The sequence below is a fragment of the Dreissena polymorpha genome, chromosome 7 (genome assembly GCF_020536995.1).
Source record: "Dreissena polymorpha isolate Duluth1 chromosome 7, UMN_Dpol_1.0, whole genome shotgun sequence".
Taxonomy (NCBI): Eukaryota; Metazoa; Mollusca; class Bivalvia; order Myida; family Dreissenidae; genus Dreissena; species Dreissena polymorpha.
Window position 1 is genome coordinate 101,260,720 of NC_068361.1, and position 16,563 is coordinate 101,277,282.

Consider the following 16,563-nt stretch of genomic DNA (forward strand, 5'->3'; position numbering starts at 1 on the left):
ACAATCATACCGATGACATAGTGATCCTGTAAGGCGTGAATATGGGGGATTTCGGTACTCGGCGGGCAAATGTAGAATTACCGAAATCCCCCCTAAGCGGCAACTTATGCTGTCAAGTGTGCTTAATAATTAACATTAATATTATTTTTTGCACGTAAACATTCAAGCAAAGCCAAAAACCAAGAATACAAATGATATTTTTGACACTTTCAGATGTAAATATGGGGGATTTCGGTACTCTGTGGGCGAATGTAGAATTACCGAAATCCCCGCTACAAGTCCATATTTTTTAAAAGAAGTGAGATATTGTTGTTAAGTTTTTGTCTGTACCTCCCAGCCACCCAGATGATTTTTTGACACCTGAAGAGCTTTACAGCGGGGATTTCTGTTCCTGATCGTGCTTGTGAAAACATGCACCATGGATTCATACTCGGAATCCCAATAATTATGTATATATTTTAGTTTTTCACTACCAAAAATGGATAAAAACAATTTTTCATCAGTGAATTGATTGTATTTTGCAATATTCTATCTTAATATCCGCCGTAATTTGATAAATAATAAATATTATTGGGGATTTCTGGGGATTTCTGGCTCGGAATCCCAATAATTATGTATATATTTTAGTTTTTCACTACCAAACATGGATAAAAACAATTTTTCATCAGTGAATTGATTGTATTTTGCAATATTCTATCTTAATATCCGCAGTATTTTGATAATTAATAAATAGTATTGGGGATTATTGGGGATTTCTGGGGATTTCTGGGGATTTCTGGCTCGGAATCTCAAAAATTATGTATATATTTTAGTTTTTCACTTCCAAACATGGATAATAACACTTTTTCATCAGTGAAATGATTGTATTTTGCAATATTCTATCTTAATATCCGCAGTATTTTGATAAATAATAAATATTATTGGGGATTTCGGGGATTTCGGGGGATTTCGGGGAATTTCGGTAATTACGGGGATTTCGGTATTTCTACACACCGCTATGGTGATACGTGCAGAGCTAATTTGTATGCCGTATTTTATAGCGGTCATTTTGCATCTAATAGGCGTGTGCAATAATAAATATCATAATAGAAAACAATTGATTGACATTGTTGAGGAACCAAAAAGTAACAATCATTCGAAACTATTTCCAAAATAAATCTCTGTCAAACCGAGGCTAGTTTCTGACGGTCACGAAGGGGCAAGGTCGCTCCATTTAAGCCATGTTTCGCTCGGTCTCTCTGGTCCGCGAGGTCGCCAAACGATGCACACACAGGAGAGCTTTCACAAATTTATCGAGATGCAGTGGCAACTTAAAAACATCTATAGATAGTTGCAAAATGTAGGCGAACGTAGTTTTTGTCATGCATTTTCGCGTTATATTACTCATAATTGATTTCCATTTTGCTATTTATAACTAATAAATCAATTCTTATATTCCGAAAGAATTAAGTGGGACAGAGACCTAAGGCTACATGTCTTGAAAGCTGATGTGTTTAAAACAAAAGCAGTATTTCTATTCTTCAATAGTGAATACCTGGCGGATACCTGTAGGATAGTTTTCGGGACAACGTACTTTTGAGCCTTCCGTCATGGGAACTTCATATAGACAAGCTTTTTGTGGGTCCCGTGTATTTTATATAATATGATGTGGTGACTGATAAGTGTGTATTTAGTATAGTTTACTATTTTCAACAGGGCAATCGTCTAGTCCAAATTTTTGACGCTCTTAAATATTAAGCTACTTTTATATGGATAATATTTGGAGCATACAAAGGGTGAAAGACCAACTATGTGGTGGGAATTTTTTGTTCTTTGTCTATATTGTTGCGCAAGGATTTTGTGCACAACATTCAAGCCCTGATATAAGACACTTAATAACAACGGATTGCAATAATATATACATACCTGTGTAGATAATTCATTTCTCGATAATGTTCCGTAAAAATTATGTAATGACACTTTGAATTTTGCACGCCTGAGCAATTTAAATCCAACCACTATTCAATTTTTCCATATCTCTCGATTCGCTCGCTGTGTAGATATAAATCGATAACACGACCTCGATGTAAAGCATCTGGTTTAAAGTGGAAGAATAAACAGCGTAAAATACAGTTTGCGTTCATCTGTTGTGGTGCAGCGCGTTACATAGTAAACCGATTTTATACTTTTCTGGATTAATTTAGCATTGTTGTTTTTTCTAAATTGACAATTAAAAAGTTCTGAAATAAAGTACATCTTTTTTTTTATACTGTACATAAATAATATTGATACAGATCGTACAGTATACTGTCCTTTGTAACGTAGAATGTAAGTACATAAAACAACACAGACAGAGGTGCGAAAAAGACATGCATAAACACTTCCTGAAACTTAGAACAGTGAATAGAAACTGCACCATATCTGTTTTGAACATATGCTTATTAAATCGACAAAGATTAGCATACTAGATCTAGTTAGGTAAAAGTCGGTGTTAAAAGCTCATGTTAAATAAAATTACGCGTACACATTACACCGTAATGCCTTCTTCTGATTGGTTCATATTTAAATCAGTTTCATGACATGGCTACAGGTCAGTGATTGTTTTGCGATTTAAGCAGAAGTTTAACTGAAGAATTTATGCCTTTCTAACTTCGAATCGACGATATTTGATGTAAAAATGAACTTCTGAATTAAAACTGAATGAGTTGGTAATGTTATTTTGCAATTTTACGCAAATTGATGAAAATTTAAACTTTCTGGTTTCCACCACAAAAAAGGTCCTTCAACGATGAGACGTTCCAAAGAATTTAGCCCATATAAAAAGTATCTCTAAATTCTTTGCGCGTCTTATAAATGAGACTAGGCAATCGTCAAGACCCTTAAGGTCGCAGTGGTGTAGTGCCTGGCGATCGGGAGGTCATGAGTTAATCCCCACTGTGGGAGCGTTCTTTAGATTTCCACCATAGACTCAAAGTACTACTTCTAGTCCCAGGAAATGGACTCGAGAACATTCCATATAAGCCTTAGGCTTTCTATGCAATCAAGCTAAAATAAGTAAATACAAGTACAAGTGTATTCCCTGGTCAGTAAAAGCGCTGTTACCAATCAAAGTGCTGTCTGGATTGCATGCAGCAAGTTTACATGAAAAAAGCATTTAGGACTTGCATCTCTCTAGGACCTGGAGTGTCAGTTGCTGGGATTTTAATTATTGCAATTAAATGCTTTGCATTTTTATGAGAATATTGTACAGCTCAAAATTCCTCTTGGTTAAGGTGAAACCCATGTAAAAAATGTTTCATATTTATGTCTGTTTAATCCAGCTCAATAAAACTAATACATTGTGAAAAAACACAATTCATATTACCATCAAAGTAAATTTTGAGCTTTCTGTGGAGAAATGCTCGGAACAAAAAACAATATCAAACCAAAAGCCTAAGTTTGGAATGGACAATTGTAGCAAATATAAGGAAAAGGTTACCCTGCGCTTATATTTTTCACTTGAGTGTCCGATGGTCTGGTCTTATGCTGGCAGTTGAAGTTTTAAAGTGTAAAACAGTGTTATTTGAAGTAGGACTAAAACGGCTAATCCTTGACCACACAGCATTGAACCCAAGCAAGGTTCATATGAGCCTTGTTCTGAGAAAACTGGGCTTAATTCATGTGCGTAAAGTGTCGTCCCAGATTAGCCTGTGCACTACGCACAGGCTAATCAGGGACAACACTTTCCGCTTTAACTTGATTCCTTGAAACTAAAAATACCATTAAAGAGGAAAGTGTCGTCCCTGATTAGCCTGTGCGGACTGCACAGGCTAATCTAAGAAGACACTTTAAGCACATGAATTAAGCCTAGTTTTCTCAGAACAAGACACATATATAAAATTTAATTTCAGTGAAAAAAGAGATGTCTAATACTTATGTTTTACAGATGCCAGTGCAGTGGTGTTCAGAAACCAGGGGTAGCCATCAACACATGGGGTCTGCAATACAGATTTTACTCTTCAGGTAAAATGAGTTATTTGGAGACATACAAAAAGAATTCAAATCTTAATCAGAATTATATATAAGTTTGTTTGTTTTCAGTGTATCGGTTTTCAGGGTTCCCTCTGGGCTAACTTTGGGCTTTTAAAAGTTGTCGCCACTTACTTATGCGAAATTAAAAAGGCCGGGGCCACATTGAGGCAATTAAGATCACGTTGTAATAATACAAACTAAACACTAGAAATGGCGCGGCAGAGGCCAACGCGTATCCCCACGCCGAATGTTTGACCTAGGTGTGCCCCAGGGTTGGTAATGGGGCCATGCATAGCTGAGATTGACCGTATTGTCATAAGAGAAGTTCATCATCAATTAGAAGTGAATTGGTGTAGAAATGAAGAAGTTATAGTAAAAGGCAATTTTGGGTGGGTGTGACATATGTGGGCAGGGCGCCCCAGGGTTGGTAATTGTGCCATGCATAGTTGAGATTGACCGTATTGTCATAAGAGAGGTTCAGTATCAATTTGAAGTGAATCGGTGTAGAAATGAAGAAATTATAGTAAAAGGCAATTTTGGGTGGGTGTGGTCTATGTGGGCGGGGCGCCCCAGGGTTGGTAATGGGGCCATGCATAGTTGAGATTGACTGTATTGTCATAAGAGAAGTTCAATATCAATTTGAAGTGAATCGGTGTAGAAATGAAGAAATTATAGTAAAGGCAATTTTGGGTGGGTGTGGTCTATGTGGGCGGGGCCCCAGGGTTGGTTATGGGGCCATGCATAGTTGAGATTGACCCTAATGTCATAAGAGAAGTTCAGTATCAATTTGAAGTGAATCCGTGTAGAAATGAAAAAATTATAGTAAATGGAATTTTTTGGTGGGTGTGGCCTATGTGGGCGGGCGCCCCAGGGTTGGGATTGGAGCCATGCATAGTTGAGATTGACCCTAATGTCATAACAAAAGTTCAGTATCAATTTGAAGTGAATCCGTGTAGAAATGAAAAAATTATAGTAAATGGAAATTTTTGGTGGGTGTGGCCTATGTGGGCGGGGCGCCCCAGGGTTGGGAATGGGGCCATGCATGGTTGAGATTGACCGTATTGTCATAGGTGAGGTCCAGTATCAATTTGAAGTGAATCGGTGTAGAAATAAAGAAGTAAATGTAAAATAACCTAAAAAAATGAGTGATAATTTCTGACGCGGCCCCACCCCAACCCCTATAACTTTTGACCCAGGGGTCAGATCAAAATTCCAAATAGTGCAGGGTCGCACATATGCTCATAGCTACCATGTGTGTAAATTTCAAGGTTCTAGTGCTTTTAGTGTAGGAGGAGATAGTGGCCAGGACGGACAGACGGACGGACGGACGGCGGAGATCACCACAATATCCCCACCTTTTTTTCAAAAAGCGTGGGGATAATTAGCATTTTACAGTACGTTTTGTAAGTTGATTTAATAACAGGACAGTTAGTAAGAATGGCTATGGCGTGGTGGATATGCTGTCCACCTAGCGATCGGCAGGTCACGGGTTCTATCCTCACTGTGGGAGCGTTCTTTCGATATTCCCCAAAGGCACCAAGTACGGTGTCTAACCAGGGCCCAAGACTTCTTGTATAGTCAACGTGCTTTGTTGCTCCATAGGAGCCATGTACTTGACGGGAAAGAAGAACATGAAGTATTTCTAATAACAGCAAAGTTAAGAAGTATATTTTTAATAAGAGTACCGGTACAGTTGTATGCCCCCGGTAGGGTGGCATATAGCAGTTGAACTGCCTGTCTGTCAGTCTGTGCGTCCGTCCAAAAACTTTAACATTGGCCATAACTTTTGCAATATTAAAGATAGCAACTTTATATTTGGCATGCATGTGTATATTATGAAGCTGCACATTTTGAGTGGTGAAAGGTCAAGGTCATCCTTCAAGGTCAAGTCATAAAATACAATCCAAGGGAAGTAATAAGCTATAAAAGGGAGATAATTTCTAAACCTGCCAAATTAAATATTGAAATTTTATTTCAAACCGGCACAATAGAGGGCATTGTGTTTCAGACAAACACATCTCTTGTTATGTAATTATTTATTAAATTATGTAATTTTAATTATTGCCTTTAATCACACAGAGTTTGCTAAAAAATAATCAATGCTTACCTTGTGAATTGTAAGTGTTGTCCATTTAACAGTCCTTAAACTGCTTCGTATACTATGGCAAATACTTCACACTTAATCGCAAAATTTGTATATTACATGGTTTTCTAATCTCTAAAGCAATAAAACTGACGACCAATTAAGATAACTTGAAACAACATCCCCAATAATTGCAATTATCACTTTGCGGCAGTCAGCACGCTCCATTGATTTCAGCAGTTTCGCTTACATCATGGAAATCTATACCATAACAATTACCATAAAGCGGCTGGAAAACAGAGGGTCTTATTTCATTTTAAGGCGATATTGAGCAGAACAAATGTGGATTTTTCGAAAAATCGCTGTTTGCGAAAATTTGATGCCAGAATTTTTATTTGTGGCCATTTGCTACAATAGCGATTGACAGCTGGAACGCTGGGTTTTGATTGATCTTTTCTTCTTCAATAAATCGGAAAAAATGTTATTAAGATTCTTTATCTGCATTTCTTAAACTATGAAAAATTCTGCTTTTAAATGATCCTATGATTTTATGAGTACAGAATAATTTCTTCCGACGTAGCTCGAACTTTTGTATGATGCCATTTCAATAATAATTAATTGAAGTGTTATAACAGTGTGTCTGTGCATATGTTTTTCATTCAGTTTGAAATATTATGTATTACCAGTTGAAATTTTGCAGTTTATTTTGTCAGATTAGATTTAGATGGCATTTCTATTTTATAGGCATATTTAATGTTTATGTTTTTATGCCCCAGGTAAGGTGGCATATAGCAGTTGAACTGTCTGTCAGTCAGTATGTCAGTCTGTCCGTCCGTCCGAAAAAACTTTAATATTGGCCATAACTTTTTCACTATTGATGATAGCAACTTGATATTTGGCATGCATGTGTATCTCATGGAGCTGAACATTTTGAGATGTGAAAGGTGAAGGTCAAGGTCATCCTTCAAGGTCAAATGTCAAATATATGGTGTCTGTCCGTCTGTCCAAAAACTTTAACATTGGCCATTACTTTTTCACTATTGAAGATAGCAACTTGATATTTGGCATGGCATACATGTGTATCTCATGGAGCTGCACATTTTGAGTGGTGAAAGGTGAAGGTCAAGGTCATCCTTCAAGGTCAAATGTCTAATATATGGCGTTTGTCCATCCGTCCAAAAACTTTAACATTGGCCATAACTTTTTCACTATTGAAGATAGCAACTTGATATTTGGCATGCATGTGTATCTCATGGAGCTGAACATTTTGAGTGGTGAAAGGTAAAGGTCAAGGTCATCCTTCAAGGTCAAATGTCAAATAAATGGCGTCTGTCTGTTTGAAAACTTTAACATTGGCCATAACTTTTTCAATATTGAAGATAGCAACTTGATATTTGCTATGCATGTGTATCTCATGAAGCTGCACATTTTGAGTGGTGGAAGTTCAAGGTAAAGGTCATCCTTCAAGGTCAAAGGTCAAACAAATAATTTTAAAGCAGCGTTCTCATGAAGCTGCACATTTTGAGTGGTGGAAGTTCAAGGTCAAGGTCATCCTTCAAGGTCAAAGGTAAACAATTTTTTTTAATTTTTTTCAAAGCCGCGCAATAGGGGCATTGTGTTTCTGACAAACACATCTTTGTTATGTTATATATTTATGTAGTAGTTCTAGGCCACAGGTAAAGGATATGAACTGAGTGACTGGTATTGTAAACACATTTATTTGAACATTCCTATATTTACACTAATTATAACTGGCTAGCACTGTTGGTAGAGCACTGGAATGCAAATCAGAGAACAGCTGCTTTGACTCCTAGCCTAGCCATCTGATTCCAGTAAGGCAGGTGTCGGTGTTTGGTAGAAGTATCTCCACTGAGTAATGGTAATCGGAGAATAGTGTAAGTTAACTTGCCACTATGATATGACTGCAACTATGCTGAAAATGGTGAAAAACCCAAAATAACAAACCATATGAACCATGTTCTGCTTAAACTGGGCTCAATGCATATTGGTAAAGTGTCTTCCTAGAAAAATGTTTTCGGCTTATTCTTAATTTTCACTAAAAATAGACTAACAAAAAAGTACCATAAAAGCAGAAAGTGTTCTTCCTGATTAGCCTATGAGGACTGCACAGGTTAATATGGGATGACACTTTTTCGCACATTCATTAAGCCCTGTTGCCCCAGAATGCATAGATATCCCTGCCCTCTTTATTCGCAGCCCTGCCCAACCACATCAAGGTCACACTGCCGTCTCTTTCCCCTACCATGGAGATGGGAACAATCATCAACTGGCAGAAGAATGAGGGAGACAAGGTACCCAGTAGCCCATCTTGGTTCAGGGCTTGTATAAACCCTTGACCACTCAGAAATAAAGTGAAAATGGCTATGTGCAAATAGCATAAAACCAGAACAGCCAGCGAGTAACTCGCAGTCTGTTCAGGTTTTATGCTGTTTGCTGCTCATCAGTACCTAAGGGTTGGTAATAAAGCCTTTAAAGCTTGAATCTAGTAAGAAAAGTCTTTGATTAAATTTAACTTTCTGAGGGACTACAAATGCATCAAAATACCTATCTAATTTGTGATGGGTTAACCCTTAACCACTCAGACAACACACTTTGACACATTTGTAGTACCTTAGAAAATCTATTTACATTTAGACTTTTCTTAATTGATTCAAGTTTTATCATCTTCATTTCCGACCCTTAAATACTGATAAGCAACAAACAGCATAAACCCTGAACAGATTGTGAGTTACTCGCAGGCTGTTGTGGTTTTATGGTGGTTGCGTATAGCCATTTTTACTTCGCTCCTGAGTGGTAAAGAGCTAACAAGTTTAGAAGTAATTTATTCCTTATTTATTATATTTTTTAGCCCACTTTAAGTTCTCAAAGTGAGCTTTTGTGATCGCTTTGTGCGTTTTTCAGTTGACTTTGACACTTACTTTTTAATCATTCTAGAAGCATTTACATTTATTGCCAGTTCTTCATGAAAATGGTTCAGAACATTTTACCTGAAATATATATATCTTGGTTAATTTGAAACTGGGATTAATTGGGTTAAAAAATATCCCACTAGGTTAAATTAGATATAAAAAAACGCTTTGAAAAACTCTAAAGCCCACGTTTCTTGCCTAATCTTCATTAGACTTGGTCAGCACATTTGTCAAAATGAATATCAGTTAAATACTGGGTCATCTGCGTTCAAAACCTAGATCACTTTGTAATTGAAGAAATGGTTTGTGAACACTATATTCCTCCTTTTTTACCAATCCTCATGAAACCTAGTCACAGCGATTGTCCTAATGATATCTTGACTGAATTTGAAATTTCTTCACATGGGGTCTAACACTTGGTCAGGAGGTTAAATCAAGAAATAGCTTGTGAATACTTTAGATTTCACCTTAGTTGGGGAAATCTTCATGAAAATTTCTCAAAAGATTTTTTTTAATTTTTTCTCCCAAAAGTGAGATGGTTCATTTTAATCGAAAAACACGGGCCCCTTTGTATGTAGCTACAGTAAACACTGAAGCAGTCACCTTATTTGTCATGAAAGATACATTATTTTGTTGTTATATCTTGACTGAGTAAGAAAAGTATTGTGGTTTGTAGTGTTATTTCCCAGGATAGCATAGGGGCAAAGCACAGTTAAATAAAAAATGGCATTTTAAGGCATGGTTTATGAGAAAAGGGGCAAAAGTAGCACAAAAAGCATGTTTTGGGAGCAAAAATAGCGCATTATTGTCAGTTTGGATGAAAACATAAACACAAATTAACAAACAAAGTGTTTTTGATGTATTTAACTTATTATAATAGAAAATAGTATGTTTACCTTTCAATACCTTCATTTCAGTTCAATTTTGTTTCAATAAACTGTACAATGTGATAAACATGTCATATTTTTAAAGTAAATATGAACGTTAAATTTTGAGCCATATATTTTGGCTAATCAGGGATGACACTTTCTTTCTGGACTGGATTTTCGTTTAAAAGAGACTTCCTTTACATTCGAAAAAAACAGAAGCGGAGAGCATTGTCCCTGATTAGCCTATGCACAGTGCAGAGGCTATTATCTGTGATCATACTTTATGAACATGCTTGAAGTCCTGTTTGCCAAGAACTAGTCTCATATTAATTGTGCAACATGATGAAAGTTGTGGAACCAAACTGAGCTAAGACATGTTCAAGTATCCAAGAGCATTTGACCATTGCTTTTCCTGTCAGGTATCAGAAGGTGACCTGCTTGCTGAGATAGAGACAGACAAGGCCACCATGGGGTTTGAAGCATCAGAGGCAGGGTACCTGGCCAAGATCTTCCTGCCAGAGGGCAGCAAGGATGTGCCTATAGGCAAGGTAAGTGTCCAGGACTCAGAGGCAGGGTACCGGCCAAGATCTTTCTGCCAGAGGGCAGTAATGATGTGCCTATAGGCAATGTAAGTGTCCAGGATCATGGGAATAGTGTCATGCCTAAATGAGACTCAATGGGGCATCATCTGCTCAGGTATTACTCAATAGTATCCAGGCTACTTTGTAATATACTTAAAAGTACTGCGAAGTATGGCCAGGAACTTTTTAGCGTAATTCCCGTATCTGGTGTACGTTGTAGTATGAGAGTACCAAGGGTACTTTTAATGTAGTACCTGATCATACTACAACCTAACAAGTATAAACTAGGCCTAAAGTCTGAACAAGGCCTAAATTTCAGAGAATCTAAGCATTCAATTTGTAATAATAAGTACCACTATATTCCAATTAATTTTTTAAAAATTCATTACGAAAATTGCCATAACTTCTAGTCCAGTGGAGATATGAAAACAAAAATTCAAACTTGTTATATCCCCCACCACTATAGTAGGGGACATATTGTTTTTGCCCTGTCTGTTGGTTTGTTTGTGTGTTTGTTTGTTTGTGTGTTTGCATCAAACTTTAACATTTGCCATAACTTTTGCAATATTGAAGATAGCAACTTGATATTTGGCATGCATGTGTATCTCATGGAGCTGCACATTATGAGTGGTGAAAGGTCAAGGTCATCCTTCAAGGTCAAAGGTCAAATATATAGCTTCAAGGCGGTGCAGAAGGAGACATAGTGTTTCTGACAAACACATTTCTTGTTTAAAAAGCTTTTAATACTAAATATCTTGTTAAATGAATTAAACATGTGTATGCCATATATTGACATTTGATATTCAAAATGAATTGCCAGCCAATATCTCAGTATTTATTCTGCCATACAAAAATTTAGCAGATTTGTCTGGGAAAATTGCTTGTTTTCAAAACAACATGATAAAAAGCCAAAATGTTAATAATAATATTAAGAGGTAATGAAGGTTTCTATAGAAAAATTGGGAAGGACCATTGGCTATGAAACTCTTGATTCATTATATGTTAATGGTATTTTAAAGCCCCAGATTGGCTTCATGCAGCTCATGAGAATTAAGTAGTGCTTCAGACGCTGACCAAAGCCAATCACATCTAGGGTTGACATTTTGGCTATTGCCATGAGGAACACTGTTTTTTTATGGATTAACTTTATTTTGCAAACTATCTTAGGAAAAAATCTTTGTGTTTATGGGGCTTTAATGAAAGTTCATATCATATATTTTGACTTGTTTGCCTGATTTCTTGTCTCATCAACTTCTGTTTAAAAAAAAATGGCCCCAAACCATTTAACTGAAATTCTACTGAAAACTGCCTCAAATTCAAATAACAAATGAAGTGATAACTCGTTTTAGATATTTATACTGTCAAACTTAATTATTTTGAAGTTGCTGGAAATGAGGAAATGCTCAAAATACAAAATAGAAATAGTCTAAATCAATATTTCTGGGTCATCCTAATATGAATCATGGTTTAATAGATTTTTGTATCATGAATATAAGTGGCTTTTCTAATATGCACAATGTATCGGACAAGTTCTGTACCGAGAAAAACTTTGAAATAATGAGGAAATTTGATTAAGGGTGTACAAAATAATGTTGATCTGCTGTATCTGTAATTAAGACTGGTTCTCGGAAAAATGGGCTTGATGCGTGTGCGTGTAGTGTATTCGCAGATTAGCCTGTGTAGGCCGCACAGGCTAGTAAGGTACGACACTCTCAGCCTTAACTGGACTAAACAAAAAACTGCATTTAATGTAAAAAAATCATAAAAGCAAAAAATTTGGTCCCTGATTAGCCAGTGTATACTGCAGTGACTGCACAGGCTTCTCTTGGACGGCATTATGAATTAAGCCCAGTTTTCCCAGAACGAGGCTCTAATTTTATCCCATCATCAAACGTGCATTGTCGAAATAAACCACTATGGAATAAATTTTCCTCTATTTTGGCAGTGCTGAAATATAGCTGTCACGCGCGGCGGAGAATGGTCATATTACTCGGAATCAACTATCATTTTTAGTTAAATCGAATCAGATTCAACAAAACAAACAATTTGATACCAAGATGTAATATATTTTTAACAAATAATGCAACTCAAAAAGCAAAAAAAAACATAATTTACAAATATTAAGTGCGCGTACTCGTGAGGTCATTATTAACACGTCATACGACACAAAGCATGTTCTTTCACACTAAAGCTGCAGTTCTTTAGTGTGTTTGTTTTCATTATTTCTTAAAAATCGGGGACGTAGAGGTATGATAAACAGAAAAACAGGTTAGTTACTGATCTTTTTGTAATGTCTTAGGCTTGGCATGATTAAAATAATGAAACAATGTTTGCTTAAAATAACTTTGGGATTTTCCGTGTAGTTCAATTTTTCTATTCTATTTTTAAAGAAATAATTTACGACTAAAAAAATTGATGGGATAAATCGAATACAAGGCTCGTGGTTCAGAATTTCTAAGCCTCGCAAAATAAACTTTCTTTATTCGGCACCGACCTAGTATTCTCTATATAACTGATTGCTTCCACTTCACCAGCTGCTGTGTATAATCGTGGAGAAAGAGGCGGATGTGGCAGCCTTCAAAAACTACGTTGCTTCTCCAGCCGACGACTCTCCAGTGCGTGGGATACCAGGCACGAAGGCCGAGCCCCCTCCCACTCCCACTCCACCCCCGGCACCAGTCGCAGCAGGTCTGTAGTACCTCATATGGCTACAAATAAGCAGAGCTCTGGAAAAATGGGGCTTAATGCATGTGTCAACACAGGCTTATCAAGAACGACACTTTCCGCCTAGACTGGATTTACGTTTTAAAGAGACTTCATTTAAACGAATAATTATGTTAAAGCAAAAAGTGTTATCGCTGATGAGCCTGTGTGGGCCACACTTTGCACTTGCATTATTCCCTGTTTTCTCAGAGCATTATTCAAATTTCTTAGCGCTCACCTAGCAGTGCAATTGTTTATCTAGGCAGTTAAATTTGTTGGATTTTTAGCTTTCAAAGGAATTCTATCATTAAGGTAAATTTTCATAGTCTTTGTATTTAAAATAACATGCTTCATTTTGAAATAATCTCTTTATGTTTTGATGTATTGGTTTCCCGCTGTTTGCCCTCTGGGCTAAAGAAGTGGTGATGAATAGCTGCTAAGCTCCACACAGCTACTATTTGTATCAATACATGTTAATCAAGTGCTGGTTAAAAAACTTGTTTGAATACAGGGTGTTAAATTAATCAAGCTTTACAGTAAATTTTCAGAGTTGAGTTTGAATTTTTTTGTTATATGCGCCTTGTTCTGGAAAAATTGGGCTTAATGCATAAGCATGAAGTGTCTCAGATTAGCCTGTGCAGTCTGCCCAGTATAATCAGGGATGACACTTTCCCCCTAGACTAAATTCTTGTTAAGAAGCATTATTCTTTTAATGAACAATGCCTTACAAGCTGAAAGTGTTGTACCTGATAAGCATGTGTGGGTTTCATAGGCTAATCTGGACGACACGTTATGCACATGCATGGAGTCCTGTTTTTCCAGAACAAGGTTTATATAATCTGCTTAATCTTACAGCCCCTCCTCCTCGACCTGTGACCCCAGTTACAGTGGCAGCCCCTCCCCCTCACCAGCCGGCCCCTGGGGGTAGAGTTGTGGCCACACCCTACGCCAGAACCCTGGCCGCCGAGCAAGGCGTTGACCTCAATGTAAGTATGATTTTAATGAGCCTCAATCTGGGAAAATTGGGCATAATGCATAATGCCCAACGGTCGTTCGGACGGCATATTTTAGCTGAGAACAGACTTCCTTTAAACAAAAAATACTATGAAGCAGAGAGTGTAGGCCATGATAATCATGGGCTGTCCAGTTTTCACAGAACAAGACTCAAATATTCATAAGATTTAAGTATTTCAAATTGTTAAAGTTTGAGGGCTTTAAAATAAACAAACAATTAACAGAAAGTCATTGATTGACAGACAGTATTATAAAAACTGGTTGCTTGAGAGTCTTTTCTTTACATGTAAAATTATGAAATATTTGCCTTATGCATGTGGGTAAAGTGTCATCCCAGATTAGCCTTTGTGCAGTGCAGTCTCATTAGTGACAAAACTGTCTGCTTTTTTAGCTTGACTATTATAAATGAAATATATATAGTGGAGCTATTCTACTCACCCCGGCGTCTGCGTTAGCGTGCAAATGTTAAAGTTTTCGTACTACCCCAATTATTTTCATTGTCCCTTGACATATTGCTTTCATATTTTGCATACTTGTTTACAAACATGTCCCCAACCTATAAACAAGAGCAGACATCTCTATCAAGCATTTTGTCATAATTATGGCCCCTTTTATACTTAGAATATGCATATTATTGATAAATCTATGTTAAAGTTTGCGTACTACCCCAAATATTTCCTATATCCTTTGACATATTGCTTTTATATTTTGCATACTTGTTTACCAACACGACCCCAACCTATAAACAAGAGCAGACCACTGTATCAAGCATTTTTACATAATTATATCCCCTTTTACACTTAGATAATTGAACATTTTGCTTAAATTGCCATGACTTCTTTATTTATGATCACATTTTATTATTACTTTTACAAAACAACACTTACCTGAATACCACAATGGATTCCACCCAAACAATACCCCACGCCCCTGCCCAGAACCCCTTCCAACCCCCTCCCCCCCCATTTTTTTTTAAACATCATCTAATAAATTACCCCACCCCACATTATAACCCCCTCTCACCCCCCCCCACCCCCCCCCTCCAATTTTTTTTTTAAACATCATCTCATAAATAACCACACCCCACTTATCACACCAACACTTACCTGAATACCACAATGGATTTCACCCAAACAATACCCCACGCCCCTACCCAGAAACCCCCCCCCCCCCCACCCCCCCCCATTTTTCTTTTAAACATCATCTAATAAATTACCCCACCCCACATTATACCCCTCTCTCACCCCCCCACCCCCCCCTACCCCCCCCCCAATTTTTTTTAAACATCATCTAATAAATTACCACACCCCACATTAAACCCCCCTTAAACCCTGACAGCCCTTGTATGCATTTTTATGCCCCCGGATCGAAAGATTGGGGCTATATTGTTTTTGGCCTGTCTGTCTGTCTGTCATTCATTGTTTAACCGTAGTTAAAGTTTTGCGATAACTGTTGAAATATTGAACATAGCAACTTGATATTTGGCATGCATGTGATATTTGGCATGCATGTGTATCTCATGGAGCTGCACATTTTGAGTGGTGAAAGGTCAAGGTCATCTTTCAAGGTCAAAGGTCACACAAAAAAATCAAAGTGGCGCAATAGGGGGCATTGTGTTTCTGACAAACACATATCTTGTTTTTCTTTATATAAAATCTCTTTCAGAACAAAACTTCTAGTTTAGGCAGAAAGTGTTGTCCCTGATTAGCCTTGCTGCCTGCACAGGCTAATCTGGGACAACACTTTATGCACATGCATGAAAACCAGTTTTCCCAGGAGGCTCCTCTTTTTCAAACTAAAGTAAGTGAACACTTATTTCCTCAGCTGGTGACAGGTACAGGACCAGATGGGCAGATTCGTGCTGAAGACGTGTTGGCGTTCAAACCAGCAGCAGCAACAACAACAACAGCAGCAGCTCCCACTACACCCGCAGCTCCAGGTGCATTTGTGGACATTCCTCTCAGCAATATGAGGAAGGTGAGACACAAGTTGAATGAAGGACATGTATTGCCAGTGGTTTGTACAAATAATTGAGCTTCAGTCTGACAATTCGGGGCTTAATGCTTGTGGCTAAAGGGTCGTCTTAGATTAACCTGTATGGACTTTCACGTTTTGCTTTCATTGTTTGTTTTTTTTGTTATAAGGGATTCCCTGCTAAGCTAAAATCTGTTTTAAGTGAAATCTAGGACGAAATTGTATTTACATGCATTAAACCTCATTTTCACAAAGGTAGGCTTAATTTTACCCCTTCAGGTAGGGGGTATATTAGAGTCGTGTAGTCTGTCCGATGGTTTGTTTGTCCTGGAAATGTGTGGGGCAAAACGGATTCCTTATTTCTCAACTGATTACAAATAAAATTTAATACATATATAAAGTATGTCTCCATGAGTTAT

The 16,563-nt window shown here is 37.4% G+C and overlaps 1 protein-coding gene across 1 annotated transcript in view; it reads left to right on the forward strand.

The window, feature by feature from the left end:
• Positions 1 to 1,166: 1,166 nt before the first annotated feature.
• LOC127836996 (dihydrolipoyllysine-residue acetyltransferase component of pyruvate dehydrogenase complex, mitochondrial-like) overlaps positions 1,167 to 16,563 on the forward strand; it is a 30,261-nt gene continuing 14,864 nt past the window's right edge. Inside the window, exons 1-7 of the mRNA XM_052363687.1 lie at positions 1,167 to 1,339; positions 3,905 to 3,981; positions 8,291 to 8,385; positions 10,292 to 10,420; positions 12,988 to 13,141; positions 14,012 to 14,142; positions 15,995 to 16,147. Of these exons, the coding sequence (XP_052219647.1) occupies positions 1,221 to 1,339; positions 3,905 to 3,981; positions 8,291 to 8,385; positions 10,292 to 10,420; positions 12,988 to 13,141; positions 14,012 to 14,142; positions 15,995 to 16,147 (858 nt within the window). The 5' untranslated portion in view covers positions 1,167 to 1,220. The remainder of the gene's footprint in view (positions 1,340 to 3,904; positions 3,982 to 8,290; positions 8,386 to 10,291; positions 10,421 to 12,987; positions 13,142 to 14,011; positions 14,143 to 15,994; positions 16,148 to 16,563) is intronic.